The sequence below is a fragment of the Colletotrichum jinshuiense genome, chromosome 1 (genome assembly GCF_051148585.1).
Source record: "Colletotrichum jinshuiense chromosome 1, complete sequence".
NCBI lineage: Eukaryota > Fungi > Ascomycota > Sordariomycetes > Glomerellales > Glomerellaceae > Colletotrichum > Colletotrichum jinshuiense.
In genome coordinates this window covers 2,086,909-2,105,222 of record NC_139302.1, presented here as the reverse complement: position 1 = coordinate 2,105,222, position 18,314 = coordinate 2,086,909, and the positions used below count along the sequence as shown (strand labels likewise).

Below are 18,314 nucleotides of genomic sequence, written 5' to 3'. Positions count from 1 at the left end.
GCTGCAGCCTTGGGGGCAGTCTCGGGTGCCCGTGTGCCGCAACAATTCTGGTTCTTCGCGTAACCAATTCAAGTTGCACTTGTCCTGACAGTTGGTTGCGTATGCGAGGAAACTTTGCGACTCCCAATAGATCGACTCTTGAACCGAGCCGCGGCCGGCAAAGGTGCCCTCTACACAGCTTCTCACGTGGAAGGTCGTCCACGTAGAGTTGTCTTTGAGCCGAAGGTCGCAGTCGTAATTTTCCTCTTCTTCTGCCAAACCACGGCGTCTCACCTGGGCTTCTCCTACACAGCCACAGCGCCACCGCGAGTCAAAGGGGCAGAGGTGATACGCTGAAAGCCAAAGCCGAGCCTGGGATTGCCGCGCTCCGTAGTAGGCCATTTCCCTCTGACGCAAAAGAGGAGGCTGGCTGTGCGATCTTGGAGCCGTAGTCGCCGAGCGCGATGCTCTGTACTGCAACGACGCGATAGGCCCATGGTCGTCTTGTGGCCCATCGAGGAGATGAATGAAGTGTTCCGTGGGATGCGAAAGGGACTCTCTCAGATCTACCTCCTTGCCCAGTTTTACGACCTCATCGACCAGTTTCCATGGCCCTTCCGTCTCCTCCTTCTTTGTTGGTCGCCATGAGATTTGTTTTGGCTGCCGACCATCTCCAGGAAACGCCCCAGGCGGTGGCTGTAGTATATACCTCGGAACAGTCCAAGAACTACAGGATCTGAGGCTCCAGTCATCTGGTTCAGAGCCGTACACAAGCTGTGTTACTGTAGCTTTGCCGTAGTTATCACTTATTATAGTATTATTAATACCGAGACTTTCCCAGGCATCGCTCTCCTTCGCGCCGTATTCCATAAGATCAATGCCGGCATTTTGTATCATCTTCACCCAGATACGTAGTGTTTTCAGAATCATATGATACCATACCATAGAGTCTCTGTGAATTATCCATTCGGGAATGTCCAAGCAATCCATGAGAGGAGTTTTTCTGCTTAAGTTTTGCTGAACTAGAAGGACAGGTCCGGGCAAGTAGGAGAGCCAGGAATCGTCGTCTTGGTCTGCGATGGCGGAAGGATCCGCACCAGAATTTAGGACACTGACTCCCAATTCGACCCATTCTTGAGTGTCTTCTTGAGAAAATCTGTTATATGCCAGGTTCCAGAGGCGGCGGGCAACTGAGTGGAGAGGAGTGGCGTGCTGGCTGTTCTTGAGGGTGGCTAGCCTCATATCAGACGCTCGTATACCGAGACAAGAAAGAAGCTCGGCAGCTTTTAGAAACGGAACTCGAGAGACCAGCTCAAACCGAGCTTCCAGAGGATAGGAATCGAAACCAGAAAACTGGGTGTGTAGGATGACGTCAAGACATTCTGCATTGCGGCAGTAATGCAGCCACCGGTAATGATATTCTCCGTCTAGGTCAAACTCAAACTCTGAGCTGCCGAGGAAAATACGATACATTTCAGGCGCAAAGCTTTTGAAGTTGCTGTATGCGAACCACCCTAGGGCATTGCTCAGGACGGCGGCGTGGTCCGGCCAGGTCGTCAGGCCGAGGAGGTATCGACAGACCTCCAGCTGGCCACATTGCGCCGCGATCTTCCAAAGTTAGGTTTGAACGTATGTTTGAAGTAGCCTCGTTGCATAACTGCTCTGTACTCACCTCAAGTAAGGTCCAACATCCTCCAACAGCCCATCCCGAGGTGTATTCGTCAAGCTCCACATCCAAAGGTGTCGCTTCTCCGCTTTCAATGAGCTCCCGGACTCGAGTGATGTCGCCATTTGCACAGTAGCGAAATATGGGCGAGTTGTCCGGAACGATATTGTATGTGCGGAGATGAAAACTCCAGCAAGATTGGGCCTTTGTAACACCGAAATCCCAAACCTGGCGGCATATCCATAGCGGTAACCGGAACCTCGCACGAAATTGTTCTCCAGAGTTCCGCCTTGTCGGTTGCTTGCTACCACGTGGGTGCCGTTGTCGTACAGGCAGAGATTGAGCCTGATCCGCAAGAGGCACAACTTTCGACGAGGTTACCAAGACTTGTTCGCGCAGATTGTTGATGGAGGCTTGTTGCAACTCGAGCAGGCTGTAATGCGCCCGATCTCGCCGTTTCTGCTCTTGGGCGAGGGCTATCATGTAAGTCAACTCGAGCGAGCTCTTGGCCTTCTCCAAGTCATCGAGCAGCGCGTTGATATCGCGGTCGCGAAATGCCGCATAAACTTTGCCGCCTAGCTTTGGGTGCCTGGCCAGACGGTCTTCCATGACATTCGTCAATCGTTGCGCCTCTGCCACGCCTCGTTGGCATTCCAGTATGCATCGGTCAAGTATTACACCGGTTGAATTTTCATGGCGGTACTCCTCGAGCTCGCGTAAGGCTATGGCCATAGTCTCGAGGCTGAAAGCCAAGTTTGCGACGGTCTGCGGGGCGTCCTTTACTTTGTGGTATATCCTTCGCAGTTTGAGAGCGACCTCGCCTAGTTGAATACCCAGCGAGAGCAGGCCGGCTCCACCGGCCACGATACCAAGGAGCGCTTCGGCCCCAGACATTATTGTGAGTTTCTGGCGTCCCAGAATGGACGGTGTTGTACGGGTGATGTTAAATTTGGATCCGCATGTCAGAATTCTCGGTCCTGCCTGGTCATGAAAGCAAGGCTGGCAGCCGCTCACAAGTACCTAACCGCCTTGGAGACTCTTTATGTGTATCTTTTGCAACCAATTACAACCCGACACGCAAATCATCCCCCACGAGTAATCCTTCTTGGCGTATCCATTATTACTGACCCATTAAGGCTGACCCTGCCTACTTTCTACTTCTTACCAAATAAGCATCGGAGTCTTACCAGGATTCTTCGGTATCCTGCTCAGCCTGATCTCGAATACGAAATGCATTGCCGCGCGCACAGTACGGAAAGCCACGTGAAATTATGACGTTCTGGAAGTTGTACATCTCGACGTAAATGACACTTGCTGTGTTTATATCCGTTGTATAGCCTGGTGGTCAGGATGAAACCGGGCAAACTTTATCCCAATATGCCCCAGTCGTTGATTTACAGCTGCTGGTTGAATAAGGATGCGGCTTCGTCGTATGAAACGCATACCAGCATAGTTCAATAACCTTTACACTTGCTTTTACAACAACTTCTGCAGGACAAAGCTGCAGCTTTATCCAATAACTCTAAAGTCAACAGGCCCCGACTTGGGTATCACTAGCTTTGGCCGCCCCCCGTTATCCGCAGGGTCAACGACCTTGGCTGCAATCCAGCAGGGCAGCATAACCACCGTCTCGGCATGGTCCTTGGCACTTCCCCAGTCCCACCAGTCCACCACCGCCCCCCTGAATCCGTAGGAGAAGGCGTCGTTGGGTGACACATCGTCGGGAATCATGTGGTGTAGGTAGCTCAACGTCGTCCACGACTCTCCCGGCTGGAGGCTTGTGAAGTCTTTGTGGGTAGCAACGTGAACAGCCTCGTCGGGCCGGTCGTAGATCCGGAACCCCTCGTGGCCGCCGTCGTCCTCCTCGCATTCCTCCCAGGGCCCGTCGATGTCGCCGCCGCGTCGGCGGTATAACCGAAACCCGTCGCGCGAGGGGTCATCCTCGAGGCCCGTAACGGCCCATGAATGGAACGTGACGGGCCGCGTGGCTCGTTCAACGCGGCCTTCGGGCCCGCAAATGCCGTCGTAGGTGACCTTTATCGTAGCCTCGGCCGGGACGTTGCGTTTAATAGTTGGCGCACACTCTATTGTGACAGAAAGAACTGGGGCTCCTTGACTGCAAATCGAGTTTCCTAGTCAGTTCCAATCTCGAAATTCACCGGCGGCCAGGAAGCACTTACACCCTCTCATCCGGCTGACGAGGCGGGAGCGACCCCTCCAGAAACCTCAAGTCCTTCCTTGCCTCCTCACGCCGCCACCGCCACTCCTCCATATTCGCTTTCTCAAAGCCATTCTTTGCCTCGGAGACCTCACGTCCTGGCCACGGCGGTTCTTCCGTCTGCGCTGTCAGGGAGACACGTGCTCCACCAGGAACCACCAAGACCGGCGGGTGTCCCTCTTTGCCTTCTGACACAGCCTGTTGGGCCGTTTTCTTGATCCCGGTCCGGTCAGAGCTCCACTCCCACGCGGCAATCTCCGCGCCGGGATATAACAGCGTGTACCTGTCGCCGGCCCGGAGCGCACGGTAATAGCGCTCCGGCAAGAGCGCGGTAAGATGCGCGACGCCGCCGGGGGCAAGGGTAAAGTAAAAGTCAGATCGGCCGTCTGCGAGGATTGGCCCCTCTTCTTCGGCAGGCCTTTTCGGTCCTTCATGATCTATGGCAACCAGCTCGGTACCATCGTCATCATCGGCGGCGTGGCGAAGGAGAACAAGGCCCGAGGGGCCGAATGCCTCGAGGCTGGGGCTCCATCGGACGATACACGGGCTATCCGTGCCGTCTTTCTTTGCGCGGCACAGTACGAAATCTACCTTGTATGGCAGAGTAAGAGATATTTGCTGCGGCGCCTTTATCTCTAGGAAGAGACGGGGCGTTGCGGGCCTGCAGGAGGTGCAGCACAATTAGTATGAATATTCTCAAGACAAAGGTTGAACGTACTTCGCGTCATGTTTGCCAAACCGAACGAATCGGGAAACGTCGTGCGCCATGCCTTCTATCGGTTCTCACAAATGTCCGTTCATGACGTGACGGGTAAATGGGAAGGAGCAAGGCCGGTATCTGGGATGGATGGATGTAGAGAGGGGGATTATTCATTTAAGGCGCCCGCGCAAGGAAACAGATCCCTGCGCTCCTTCGCAGCACCAACGGCATATTATGTAAGCATCGAACCGCGTGCTCCCCTTGGTGCGGATCTTGCTCACGGAGACCAGACCTGCTCTACTTACGCGTCCGGACTACGTCACTTGGCTACATCACGGAGATGGTTCGAACAGACACGCTGGCCTTTGTGACTCAGACTCCCGGGTCTTCCCGGAGCCGTACTAGGCCGCACATGGGTATTATGCTTCAACAAATTCACCAGCGCTGTACTTTTCCTCGCAGGCCGCTGCATAACTATTTCACATCCGATCTCACGGCATAGCTCAGAAGAAAGGGAGCAATCGTGTCACCTGCAATTCTGAGTTCTCGGGGTCGTTGGGCTAAAGCTGGTGATGCGTGTTCTGTTGAGCCCCCGGGGCGAAGCTTTCTGTTCAAGTCATCTGGGTGATAACTGAGGTCTCGTAGGTCCTCAGATCAGTGTCATAGGGAAGTTACCGAGAGTGCTATGAGGAATTTTTCACGAGTTTCGTAGATCTCGTGTATCTCGCCATACAGACCCCCAAAACCAGGTTTGGATCGTTTTGCCAAATATCAACCGAGTCGAGCGAAGGCCTCAAAAAAGAACTTTACCAGGATTCTGTTAGAGAATACTGACGTACTTTCAGCTAAATATTCATGGAGAGTTATTTAACAACCAGCATTTGGCTGTTGGCTGAGCAAGATGGCCAACCGTCAGTTTTGCCTGCTTCAACAGGGGCCCCCGCGAGGAATTTCCTGCCACAAGTCCCAACTGAGATGACGCCCTATTAGTTGCCGTTCCCACAACAAGGCTGCTCCCTCTCCCACGCAGGAGAGCTGTTTCGCTGTTAAAACAACTGAACTAGCTACAAAGAAAGACCAAGGATGTGGAAAAAAAAGTTTGAAATCGTGAAAATATGTAATGTATGTACAATTAGGGGTTCTGATATCTTCGAAAGGGCTCATGCTGTACCCCCAAAACACATGAACCCGGAAAAACGTCTTTGTACATGAATCCAAAACAAGTCGGCTTCCCGCCGAGTTCCGCCGCCTGCCTCGCCGCCCCGGCACCTCTTACAGCTGTCCGACCTCCTGGATCTTCTTGAGCACCCAGTCGCGGTACGCGTACATGCCCGGCGTGCGGGGGTGGAACGTCTTGATCTGGCGCGTGGGCACGTACCAGTCGACGCTCTGGCTGCTGAAGTTGCGGCTCGCGATGTCGGCGTTGGCCTGGGCGTAGCGCTCGGCCTCGGGGCCCAGCGGGGCGTCGCGGATGGACTGCGCGACGCGGCACATGGCGCGCGCGTACGGGTCGGGCTGGGTGCCGAGGGCGGCCTCGCACGTGTCGGCGTCGGGCAGCGGGATGCTGCCCTGGTCGAACAGCGTCTGCACCTCGGCGGCCTCCACGTCCGTGGCCGTGGCGTCCGTGTCCTTCCACGCGCTGAGGAAGAACCACGTGCCGCTGGCGTACTCGTCGGGCTCGTGCACGCCGTCCTGGCACCATTGGTGGTAGTCAAAGGGGACTCCCATGTTCACGTAGTGCACCTGGGTTCTGGCTACCGCGTTGTTGGCGTCTGCAACGGCTTGGACGATGACGTTGTTGAGCGCGCGGACCTGGAGAGCGTAAGGTTAGCCTTGAACTGCCAAGTCATCTTTTGACGATATTGAGTTGTGTCGGAGGGTGGGGGGGATCTGTGGGACCAATCTCTTTTATTCGAGATCGATATTCAGGCATTGAAACACAAGAAATGCGAGGGGGAAAAGCGTGAAAAGGGGGCAGGGCCGCGCATTGGGAGGAAGGGGGAAAGGAAAAAGGGTTGCCCCGTCCCAGAGAATCATACGTACCAAGTCGTTGAGCTCAAGGCGCAGACCCTTCGTGAGGTAGCGGATACGGTCGAGGGGTCCGTCACCGTTTCTGTTGTACCCTCCCCACCAGTAATGGAACGACGACTTCTCGCAATCGGTCGTCACCTGGTTGAAGAATTCCGGGTAGCCGGCGACGTAGACGTGGGTGTCCAAGCGCCCGGTCTTTGCGAGGATGCGCACGTAGGCGGACTTGAGCTTGGCGCGCAGGCCGTTGGCACTCGTGTCGGCGAGATGCGCGTAGGCCTTGGCCTCGGCGTCCTCGCAGCTCTTGCGGTCCGTCGAGCCCAGGTGCCCCGTGTTCGGCGTGATGACGCAGTAGTAGACGAGGTCGGAGAAGCCGAGGTCGTTGCCGCCCATGGTCAGCGTCACCACCGAGACCCTGTCGGCGCCGGTCCACGCGTCGATCTGAGAGTTGAGGCCGTCCGTCGTGTCGCCCGAGCATGAGTGACGCTGGTACGGGATGCTGGAGTCGGCAAAATACTTGTAGATCAGGTCGCCGTAGTTGTTCGAGCCGACGCGGCACTTGTCCCAACTCGTCGACCCCGTGCCCATGCCGCTGGCATACGAGTCGCCAAAGTGGGCGTAACCGATGACCGAGCCGTCGGTATCTCCGTAGCTGTCCCAGACCATGTAGTCGTCGACAAACGGGCAGTAGTCGGCGCGGGCTTCTAGGTGGCCCGCGGACACATTCAAGGCCGGTGCGGGCTGGTCTCGCGTTTCCAGACGGGTGTCGCGGGGGTGACGAACAGCCTTTGGCGGCGGCAATGAGCGTTTCTCCTCGACTGGCTTCGCCTCGACTGGCTGCGCCTCGACGGTTGTCGCCTCAATCTCCAATACACCTTCGGAATCCCTCTTGGTGGATGTGGATGATGTCGGATACGGAATAGCCGTGTTGCATTTCTGGCTGAAGTAGAGGCCCGCCCCAATATGCGAATATGTGTCGGCGTTCATGGCGCTCAAGTCGCCGTTGCAGAAACCCTCGGCGCCCACCGCGTTAGGGCAGATCGCGTTGCTGAAGACGCCGTTCTTCCACTTGACCGTGCCGTATCCGACACAAGACCGGTCAAACAGCCCGAGGGGGAGGTTGGTGCAGCCCGTATAGCCGTAGGCGACATCGACGGCCCTGCAGCATCATGGTGTCAGCGTCGAACGGCACGAGGGTCTTTGAGAGACTGTGAGACGGGAGGGGGGAGGGGAGGGTAGTGATGGAAGAAGGTCGGCAGGTAGAACGTACGCTGGGCCGTCGCGCATTGCGTAGTTGGTGTGCGCGGTTTCGTGGAGGATGACTGCGCCCTTTGTTTGCTGCGCTTCTCGGAGATTGACATTGGGGCAATAGTTGAGCACAGTCTTTGTGTATTGCAACTTCGGATCGTCAAAATATCTCCCGCAGAAGTTCATGATCTGCGTATTGGCGTTCATGTGGGCGTACCATCCCTTTCTTGCGCAGCCAGGTGTCGTCTGATCACATTGAACCAAGAGAGTGAAATCGGCGGATGTTCCCGTGAGCACTGTGCAATTCCAACGTCAGCAGCGCGCAAACACACACCGAGAGAATAAGGGGGCGGTGGGGGTCCGAGAACTCGAGAATGATGCTCGAGAACCGGAATAAGAACTAGGCGGGTACTCACTGTCGGCCATTCGCCTGAAGGATTCCTTGATGTTCGCCGCAAAGTTGGACTGGCCTCGGAGGTTGGCGGAGAAGAAGTGGTTGTAGTAGTCCCCTTCCTGAAGATGGTCTCGGGCCGCGACCGCCATATCGTAGGCGTAGCCCATCTCGCTCTTGATGACTTCCTTCCACTGCGCAGAGCACGTGCTGTCGATGAAGTTGACGGGGATGTTGTAGCTGCACGGCTGGGGACAGTAGTTGCGGCTGCAGGCGAAGTCGCAGAGACCGGCATCGTCCAGGTTTGTGCTCTTGCCCGTGATCGCGATGGGATCCGGGGAGACATTGAGCCAGCCGGTAACCGTGCAGACACAGACCGCGACTGGATAGAAGAGCTCTGGATCAGTAAATGGCTCTTTCGGGAGGGGAGGCCGGACGAGGAAACCGTGGGCAGATTCGGGAGCCGTGACTTACTAGGGCAGTAACCGAGGTTGCAAGAAAACCGGCACAATCCATCATACTGCTCGAAGCCCGAACGCGGTTCTCCGTTGACACATGCGGGGTTCGAAAAGGGCGAGTTGGGAGGGATGTAGGGCTTTTGAATCGTGTCCGTGCAGTAGTCGCCAGGGCAGAAACCTTTATCACATGCGTAATTACATAGGCCCTCGTAGTTGGAGTCGCCGTTGGAAGAGTGGCCCTTGACTCCGGTTGACTTTGGCTCCTCAAGCGCCTTGCCAGTCTTGGTACAGACGCAGGCACTCAGCGGACACTGCGACGAGGATTACGTGTCAGAGAGGCGTCAGTGTCTGGGTGAAAAAGAAAGGGGAGCTAGAGAACTTACGTAGTTATACTTGCAAGTAAACGTGCACAGCTTGTTGAAATCGCCAAAGCGAGTGGCTCCGAAGCCTTCTACACAGGCCTGCTCCGAGAGCTTGAGCGCCTTTTCGGTTCTTGCCGCTTTCTTCGAGTATCCCACGGCGGCAATGGGGTTCCAGTTTGTGTAGCCCATGTAGCACGTGCTCTTGATCAGGTGGTTTGACGTCGCCTTCATGAGGTCACCCGAAGCGGGGTCGTTCAGGCGGTAGATGGTCGCCGAGACCTCGCTGCCCATGTCAAGGATCTCGTCCATGGCAATGCTGGTCTGGTAGACACCAACGCCGCCGGCCGGGATGTACTTCCACTGCTGCGGGCCGACGATTGCGTTGATGTGCGTCCCATCAGACAACTCGAGAGTCGCCGGCTCGGCCAGCAGCGCCGCGATGAAGATGCGGTCCTCGAAGATTTCCGACGGCTCGAACTCGACCTGCAACTGGTTTGCCGTGTTGCCCGTCGTCCCGCCATCGCGGCAGACCTTGCCGGGCGACTCGCGGTACCACATGACGACGCTCTCCTTGCCGACGGCCGGGTTGAGGTTCTTGTACGTGTCGATGAGGAACGGAAGGTGGGCGCGCCACGCGTCGTGCGGCATGTCCTCGACATAGTTGAAAGGGGCCTTGCCAATGTCGAAGGCCTCGTACTGTCTGTCGTCCAAGGGTCCGATGTAGTGGGACTCGCCGTAGTCGTTCCACGAGATTATCTGGACAAACTCGGGCTTGACATTCCAGACGTGCTGCCAGCGGTCGTACTGCGTTTTCCAGCGTGTCAGTTGATGAATTTTCAGTGCGGGACACATAAGACAAGCACCCGCAATGGCTCATAGCAAAGGGTTTGCTTACCCAGAGATTGTCGCCACGCCATGCCCAGTTCTTGTTATAGCCGGGAAGATTAGTGTAGAACCAGGGCGATACCGGCATCATGTACGGCTTGGAGCCGGCCGACAACGCCTGATGATACGATGCATCGACGTAAGTCGTCATGTTGTTCTGTCCATAGGCCCAGCCTGCCCAACCTGCACAAGGGGGGAAAAGACGTCCACGTCAGCGACCGGATGATGACTTCACAAACACAACCAGGTATAGGGAGCAGAACTTACTGAACAAGCCGTCTGCGACACCACCAGCCAAGGCAATGGCCGGGCCCGCACCCACGGACGACCAGTCGGGCACGAAGAAGCAGCCGGTGGCCTGCTTAATGCCCACCCAGTCCTGCGCGCTGCCCGGTCCCTCAAAGGTCGATACCAAAGGTTTCCCTTGGTACTGGAAGTATGTCGACTGGCCGCCGTACTTCTGGATGAGGGCTTGGACATCGGCCTTTGGCCACGCGCCGTTGCCGGCGTAATCGAAAGAGAAGAGGAGCTTGAAACCGGTGCTCTGCGCTGCCTGGAACGCCATCTCCAAGGCCGGGTAGTTGTAATACCAGTCGTAAGCCATGTTCAAAGCGAAGGCATCGATGTGCGCCTCCTGGGCCAGGTTCATGTTGGACACCCAGTCCGACACGGTGAAGTTCGGGGTGTTCCCAACCTAAGAAGGCACCCCATAGGTCAGTATTACAAGATCACAAGACAGAAGCTGGAGGGTTTCCATGGCGGCGGTTCGGCCTTTTCTAGGACCAACTTACCATGAAATGTGCGAAGACGGCCGTGGCCGCCACCTGGGTTGGCGCCAGAAGCGCCGCCAGGATATTGAGCAGCTTCATGACGAAAGCCGAGAAAATGCGCTCACTACTAAACGACGACGAGAGCTTGATGGCTGTGTCGATGCTGGTGAGTAGAGCGAGGGACAGCACTGGGCTTTATATGCTGCCCCAGATGTTGCGTATACAGGGGGCACAACTTCATCACGAGAACGACAGACAGTCTCTTGTAGGCTTGTCACGACGATAGCCACCAGAACTGGCGGCCAGACCCCCGGGTGGTGGGCGCAGGGGATATCGCGCGCGATGACAATGCATGGAGGGAAGGCAGGAAGCTGGGGCTTCAACACTCGCCTTGTCGGGTTTGCGGGTGTTACCGCATCTCGCGATGAAACAATACGCCTGCTTGGACGGCTCGCCAAGTCCGAACGGGGGCGGAAACGTCAAATTCTTCACGGGACATGGGTGAATGGGCGTGTTCTGGATGCAGGAAGGAGGGCACGCGGCCAGGGTGGTTGATCAAGGCCCAGGCGGCTTCGGGGAAACGCCGGGGGTTTGGAAATGGCATCTGAAAGGGAAAGAAAAAGAGGCCTTGGGATTCGCAGTCGGTTGGTGAGAATATACGACGAGTTTCTGTGTCTTGCTTGCTGCGGTTTAGCTCACATTTTCCCATCTTCCCATCTTCCCATATGCAAGGGTGGCTGCCGGCAAGGATGGCGATCCTCCGCCCCAAGATAAGCCCCAGCACGCATAGGATACCCTGCGCGCAATCTCCAGCAGATGCACATGGAGCGGTGTTGGAGAGGTCGATGCATGTTCGTCCGGTGGCACGGCACTGTCGGCGGGCCGCTTCCACGCAAAGGCTCTACCAGACGGGTGGAGACGAGTCCGTGCCGTACGCTAAGCAGTCTTACGGTGGGGCGGTACAGGATGAGAGATGACATTGAGCGCTGCAGAAGCAGGGGGTTCAGGACTAGAACCAACGTCCAACGGCACCCAACAGGGGTCAGAATGTTAGAACCAACGCGTTACGGCCGAGGAGAGGTTAGGGCGTGCAACCAAAGGCTGATAGGCGGTGGGGTCGGGATCGGGTTCTCCCGTTGCGATTTTTGTGGCGGTTTTTGCGCGCAGTGCACGAGTAGGTAGAGCACCGTCATGAGTCGCCGCCCCGGTGTGCGCCAATTCGACTCTCGGCCAGGCGAAGTTGACGTCTGGATAAGCTCACATTAAGCTTAAGGCGGGCCCGTGCTGACGGCTGGTGCCACGCCGCTGTGGCTTGAGATTCCACCGCTAGGCAGTCTTGGGTTGTAAGGGGGGGAGGCGAGTTCCAGCGCAGTGGCTCGCTGCCTACCACTGCGCTGGAATTTCGCATGGTACAGGCCGGCGGCTATTAGCGACGTGGATGGCGGATGGGCCGTGGCACAGCAAACGCCATGTGCAGACGACGATTTGCAATGGGAAATGCTTTTCCCTCGCCCACCCCCTGCATGCGCGATTTCCAAGGCCCAGGGCCCGGAGCCCAGGATGCTGGAAAGAGCCCTTGCGACCGGCGAGCCTTGCGCCAGTGGAGAAGTTCTGGTCTGGCGTACGGCCGAAAGGACCCAATGCTACTCTGCACTGCACCGCACGAGGCAGACAGTCAGCCAGGCGAACCAACCAAGGGTAGGGCCACCGTACGTCGAGACCCTTCTATCAATATTAGTTAGCCCAGCCCTAGCACCTGGTAGCAGCTGATTTCATGGTTCTTTTTCGTCTTGCCGCCGTGGCCTATTGGGCGGCGAAATATCCTCCAATAGAGACGCCCGCCTGCTCGGCACAAACGTGTTCCGGCGCAGGCACCAGGGCACCACGCCGATAAGTGGAGGTCACTGAATAATAGCCTGGGGGCTGATGTAAATTACAACGCCCCATAGCCCCTCCCATTCCTCTGCTGGTAGACACCTTGTTAGTCGTTAGTCGTTGCGACCAACAGTCCCAACTGTTATCCGGCTTGGCTGAACCCTCGCCATTCTGCCCAGCCAGTGCGTGAACTCCTCTTGTCCGGACTTATCTTATTGTCTTCTCTCATCCCCTCCTTCTCTGTTCCCTCCCCCCCCTCTTATCCCTATCGGTATACACCTGGTTCTTTTTCTGCAGCAATCACGGCCCTCTGGTATAACCGATATCTCTCCAGACAGAGCCCCTCGCAAGCTTCAGTCCGGATCAATGGTGGTGCCAAACTGGCTGAGGATGTGCGTTACTCCCGTCTGGTTCCACACCAATCGTACCATTGTTGGCCTGAGCGCCCTTGCTCACTAACCGCATCCAGCATCCTCATCGTCCTGAGCTTTGCCTCTTTCCTACCCCAGCTCCACCGACTCTGGGCCCGTCGCGATAGCAGCGGCATCACCCCCTACTATGTCCTTGCCAATCTTATCGTTGCCACAGAGCTCTTCACCATTTCCTTCTTCCTCGTCGTTAACAACCGCTTTGAGGGTTCCGATTTTTTTGTTCACTCTCCGCCAGATACCGGCGATAGGATCAACCTGGCCCAGCTCGCCCTGGTCTGGGTCCTGTGGCTCATCATGTAAGTCTGAATCTGATCAAGAGCACCGTGATGTGCCGTTGCACCGCAGGAACGCAACCCAGGTCCCCTCTCCCACCACCCCTTCGTTCTATTGTCCATTGATTTCTCTGTTTGACTTGAGTCTTTTTCGCGCCTCCACAAGCGACACATATGTTGATCGAAACTGACATCCCCCTCCAGCTTCGCCGCCTGCCTTACCTATCCTTCTAACCACACCTCTCCGCGCCCCCGGACCACTCTCTCCATCTACATTTCTTTCCTGCTCATATCCGTTGTTCCCCTCGTGGTTGACGTCGTCTTCAATGACCCGCGCGACCAATACCACCGGTGGCCCATGGCCATCTTTGGCTATCTGCACTCGTCCTTGGTCAGCCCCGTCATCCCCTTCGTCGGCGCCGCCGCCCTCTATTTCCAGGCCCGCGAAATCCTCGCACAGCCGCCGGGCTCGGGCCCCGGTGCGCTGAGCCTCACAGGCCTGGCCGTGCAGGCGGCCGTTTTTGCACTGCTTGCGTTCACGTGGGTCGGGCGGGTCGTCTTCCCATGGGAAAAGATCGACGCGCCGCTGGACTGGCGCGCAATCCAAGTGTGGCACCAGTATGCCGGCTTCGTGGCCGTGGATAGCCTCATTTTCGCCGTCGTCCAGGCTGTCCTTCTCTGGCTGGCGCTGCGCCGAGGGCTTCGTGGGGCGCCTACCGCGGAGACGGAGCCCTTGCTGGCAAACTGACCAGGTCAGATGTGATCCGCATCGGTTCAATCTAGCAGTGTTGCACGAGTGTTAAATAGCACGGTTCAAGGCTGGTTGGGAAGACGAAGTCCCAAGGTGTGTTAGTATGTGGTTTATTTAGATTATACCCGTCGACGATGGATGTATTTTTGAAAGATCTGGCTTATGATCGCGTATACGTACACATGGCGCATCCCATGAGAAACTTCTGTATATTTCGGTGTGTACGGAATGGAGCAAGAGCCGCGAGAAATAGAGACTCGACGGGTTAGTGCTTCGTGGAGACAGACACGAACAAGAACCAGTATGGTCGATGCAAGTAGACTTGATGTCCTAAGATTTCCAAGATTGTCAGAAAACACGGGATCATGTATCAAGGGGGTGCAGGATTCAGGTCAGTCAAGCATCCACTGTCTAGTATGATATTCAGCAGTGGTGCGGCCACAATTCGTCGAGCGCATGCCGCGTACTCTCCTATACGCAGATTTGCTCTCTGGTCTGAAACCAGTTAATGCATACCTCTATAGCTCACCACGAAACGAAATGGGAAAGAGCCAGCGGGGTGAACAATCCGGGGAGAAGCACCCGTCATTAGTAGTGACTTTGCCATTTCTTCGATACGGTCTACAGAGGCTGTCGATAGCAGTCTAGACCAAGTCGGTCAGAGGGTGTCAAAGTGTGTACCTGACCACTTCCGCTAGGTAGGGCAACCTGAGGAAGTAAGGTAAGTAGTTAAAGTAAGGAGCTAAGTGGATATTAAGCTCTAGGAAGGAAGGCATAAATTGCATTTTTGTGGAGACTTGTTGAGATACAAGGTTAATTCCCTGAGACGTATTACCGCTAAATGCGAAAATAGTGCCCTCTTGACACTTGTTTACGGTTGAATGCCCCAGGCCACAAGTACTTGGGTAGACTTTTTGGTACGGGAATAAGCCAAAGTTGGCTGCAATTCCTACTCAGAAGCGTCCGCTTAGTACGGAATGTTAGATTGAAACAGGTCGCCTCAATCGAAGATTTGATGATTTTGACGAGGATAACCAGTGTTCATGTCATTGAGAGTACAACCTTCGCTTTTCATCCACCAAACTCCGCAATTTCAGCACTCACCTTCTGCCTCCTTTCTGATCTGAAGAGCGCAAGCATCACAAATCCGGGTGTTGTCGCTATTATTGATGCCGTCCTCCTGCTCATTGTCTCTATCTGTTGGTATCACAGGATACCCGTACGGGTGGTAAATCGAACGAAGAGCAAAACTGGTACTGTATTCCGTAGATGTGTGTAGAAGAAAGAAAAGAGAGGCAGCCAGCGGAAGCAGCAGATGTGAAGATATCGCCGGGCGGCCCGGAGGCAGAATCTCCGGGCCCGATTGCTGCCGCTTCCCGCGGGCTGACCGCCTGCCCGTATTCTGGCTGGGTAATCCAACACTATCAAGCTATGCCACATATTCTCTATCCTTTTGGGGTTTCTATGACCACAACAGCTTGCCATATCTTCGTAACAGCATGCACTGCGTGCGGCACATGCCGGAAGATAAGAACAAGGAACTACTCATACGATAAGAGCGGGGTAATCATTCAGCCAGTCTTATTACCAGCACCGCCCATGCGTTGACAAACATTGGACATCAGCCTGACTGGACTAGCCCAGCTCAACGACTTCGACAGGTTACGTTGTATTATCTTCTAAAATGTCCCAGCCAGAAAGTTGGCTGTGCTCCGTCTGCAAACGAGTTGTCCAGCCTGAGAGCAACGGCTTGGCATTTCGCAATGGTGGCCCTGCTGGTCCAAGCTTGGACCAGTTTCGGAAGGCTGCCGCCGACAATTGCTTCATCTGTTCCAAACTTTGGAACTTCAGCAGGCAACATCGACAAGCATGGGAAAGCCTCGACCCCGAAGAATGGACTTCTTTCCGCTACATCGTCGACAGGGAGGAGTACGAAGGAACATTAGACCATGTCAAACTTTGGGTTATCTTTGACGATCCGACGGGAGATAAAAGCGAGCATACCATGGATATTCGATTTAGATTGATTCCTTTGATTAGTATGTAACGTTCCTCATCAACCTCATCAACTCTACTAAGCTTACTCTTGATGTCCACCAACGTCTGCAGGCAGCTCATACGAGAAGTACTTTGTGTTCTCCGAGTTCCAGGAAAACACTGGGTCCTGTATAACTTTGGACTTGGCTTATTCCTGGTTTCACGAGTGTGCGTCTAATCATAGCAGGTGCAGAAACCTTCCTACAACAACAAAAGGGTGGCTTCCATCGCGCCTCCTTGATGTTGGAGCATACGAAGATATGTACTGGAAGCTTTTGATCAGTGCAAATGACATCACGCAGTCGCCAACCCCTGCCTATCTGACTTTGAGCTACCGATGGGGAGCAGATCCCCAGTACGCGCTTCTGTCATCGTCTAATATTGATCAGTTTCGTCGCGGGGTCACATTCTCGAACTTGCCACAAACATTCAAAGATTTTGCCGTCATAGCCCGACGTTTTGGCATTCGATATGTATGGATCGACTGCTTTTGCATTGTCCAAGATTCCCGGGACGACTGGGAGGCCGAAGCCCCCATGATGAGGCATATCTACGCGAACTCAGCCTGCAACATCGCCGCGTCTGCCTCTGGCAGCCCCGAAGGCGGACTCTTCCGGTCCCGCGACGGCCAAGACATTCAAGCTGGCATCGTCAGCACGACCCTAACTTCGGAACTGCCCAAGAAGTTCTACATCTTTGATAAGAGCTACTGGGATCGCCAATTGCTGCAGGGTTCACTACACCGCAGAGGCTGGGTCTTCCAGGAGCGCTTTCTGGGACCGCGGCAGCTCTACTTTGCAAAGAACCAGGTTTTGTGGGAGTGTCTCGAAGAACACAAATGCGAGGGCTTTCCTCTCGGGATCCCTCTCCATGACTCGTCTAAAAGCATCGAAAGGTTGTTTAGTTTGCCGAAAAACAGACCGGCTCTGGGTCAACAGCAAATTACTGATCGTGAGGGCCATTTTGATAACATCATGACTTTCGACGCAGTGGATCTATGGTGCGATCTAGTATCGGCCTACTCCAGATGCTGTTTCACCAAGTCAGCGGACAAGCTCTATGCGTTCGCGGGCATCGCGAAACTTTTCAAAGAGGTCACGGGTGACAGGTACCTTGCTGGTATATGGCAGTCACAGATCCTGCATATGCTCAACTGGACCGTGTTCACGCCAAAGCCGAAACATTCAGGCCCATACAGGGCTCCTTCATGGTCTTGGGCCTCGGTTGACGGACTTGTCAAGCTACGTAAACCTGCGGCTGGCTTTGAGTTCCTGGTTTCTGTCGTTGATGTTGATGTTACGACTAAAAAGAAACAAGACGATACGGTAGACGTTATCGGCGGATTCATTAAGCTGAGAGGGGCATTATTCACAGCCTACTATACCCAGGAATCTACTGAAGCTCCACTGCAAGTTCAGCTGCAAGTTCAGATGGCAGATAGACACATCTGCTCGTTCACTGTATGGCCTCTTCAGGACACCTCGGAAATCCAGTTTGAAAACCGGGGCACGATACATTTCTTGGTTCTCAAGAGCCAGAAAATGCAACACCGGACCTTCGGACAGTCTACCACAGAGGAGAAAACCGATCTTACGTGCCTTGTTGTGGCTCCTGTAGAGGGGCTGGAAGATATATATAGGAGGACAGGATGGTTCTTTGTGACGTACGAGGAACCGGTCTTCACAATCATTGCAGCTTGTAAAGAAGAACAACAAGATATTTTAGTTATTTAGCCTTGATGTGTATTGTCTATATAATATTCTTTTGGTGGGACTCTGCCTAATTTTAAGCCCCTTCACTGTGTATTATAGACCGGGAACTAGCAGCTAAAGGAATAAGACTAAGCGGAATATGAACCGTGCCCAGGCGACCATGACTTGCAGCAGCTATCACGCTCGCTCGACTCAATCAAGAATGCTCAGCATGCCAGTGAGACAACCAATGGCCGACCCATACTGTCAAAAGCGTTAATTACTTCGGCATGTAGCTCACAAGGGATGCATTCTAGAAATTATGCACAAGCACCACGTCAGAGTTAGCGCCATTATCGGACAGTGGAAGATTCTGTCAAATTGTGGGTTTTAACTGATTAATTGTTGTTGCATAATTTCTAGGCAGATACTATCGTCCCGAAATCCAGTGGCGTGGTGGGTGGATGTGAGCTGTGTGCCACGTTTTATATCGTTGCTAGCCCTCAGCATGATGCATTTCTAGTATATCAAGACGACAAGTCTCAGGCAACT

The 18,314-nt window shown here is 54.8% G+C and overlaps 5 protein-coding genes across 5 annotated transcripts; 2 read left to right on the top strand and 3 right to left on the bottom strand.

Annotated features, from left to right (window-relative positions):
- Window positions 1-1,265: 1,265 nt before the first annotated feature.
- EsH8_I_000552 (uncharacterized protein) lies at window positions 1,266-2,539 on the bottom strand (the record flags this gene model as incomplete). The annotated part of the gene is made up of 3 exons (XM_083267965.1): window positions 1,266-1,332; window positions 1,388-1,587; window positions 2,027-2,539. 3 exons carry the CDS (start codon window positions 2,537-2,539, stop codon window positions 1,266-1,268), a joined length of 780 nt encoding a protein of 259 aa, XP_083118403.1.
- Window positions 2,540-3,154: 615 nt separating this feature from the next.
- On the bottom strand, window positions 3,155-4,631 carry EsH8_I_000551 (uncharacterized protein; the record flags this gene model as incomplete). The annotated part of the gene is made up of 3 exons (XM_083267964.1): window positions 3,155-3,761; window positions 3,826-4,524; window positions 4,582-4,631. 3 exons carry the CDS (start codon window positions 4,629-4,631, stop codon window positions 3,155-3,157), a joined length of 1,356 nt encoding a protein of 451 aa, XP_083118402.1.
- Window positions 4,632-5,835: 1,204 nt separating this feature from the next.
- EsH8_I_000550 (glycoside hydrolase family 71 protein) lies at window positions 5,836-10,804 on the bottom strand (the record flags this gene model as incomplete). Its single annotated transcript, XM_083267963.1, has 9 exons — window positions 5,836-6,375; window positions 6,607-7,750; window positions 7,862-8,135; window positions 8,256-8,612; window positions 8,705-8,999; window positions 9,072-9,854; window positions 9,946-10,118; window positions 10,203-10,629; window positions 10,727-10,804. The coding sequence occupies 9 exons, from the start codon at window positions 10,802-10,804 to the stop codon at window positions 5,836-5,838; spliced, it is 4,071 nt and encodes a 1,356-aa protein (XP_083118401.1).
- A 2,142-nt stretch (window positions 10,805-12,946) lies between these two features.
- On the top strand, window positions 12,947-14,031 carry EsH8_I_000549 (uncharacterized protein; the record flags this gene model as incomplete). Its single annotated transcript, XM_083267962.1, has 3 exons — window positions 12,947-12,972; window positions 13,050-13,307; window positions 13,488-14,031. 3 exons carry the CDS (start codon window positions 12,947-12,949, stop codon window positions 14,029-14,031), a joined length of 828 nt encoding a protein of 275 aa, XP_083118400.1.
- Window positions 14,032-15,718: 1,687 nt separating this feature from the next.
- On the top strand, window positions 15,719-17,804 carry EsH8_I_000548 (HET domain-containing protein; the record flags this gene model as incomplete). Its single annotated transcript, XM_083267961.1, has 3 exons — window positions 15,719-16,073; window positions 16,144-16,195; window positions 16,259-17,804. 3 exons carry the CDS (start codon window positions 15,719-15,721, stop codon window positions 17,802-17,804), a joined length of 1,953 nt encoding a protein of 650 aa, XP_083118399.1.
- Between the last annotated feature and the right edge of the window lie 510 nt (window positions 17,805-18,314).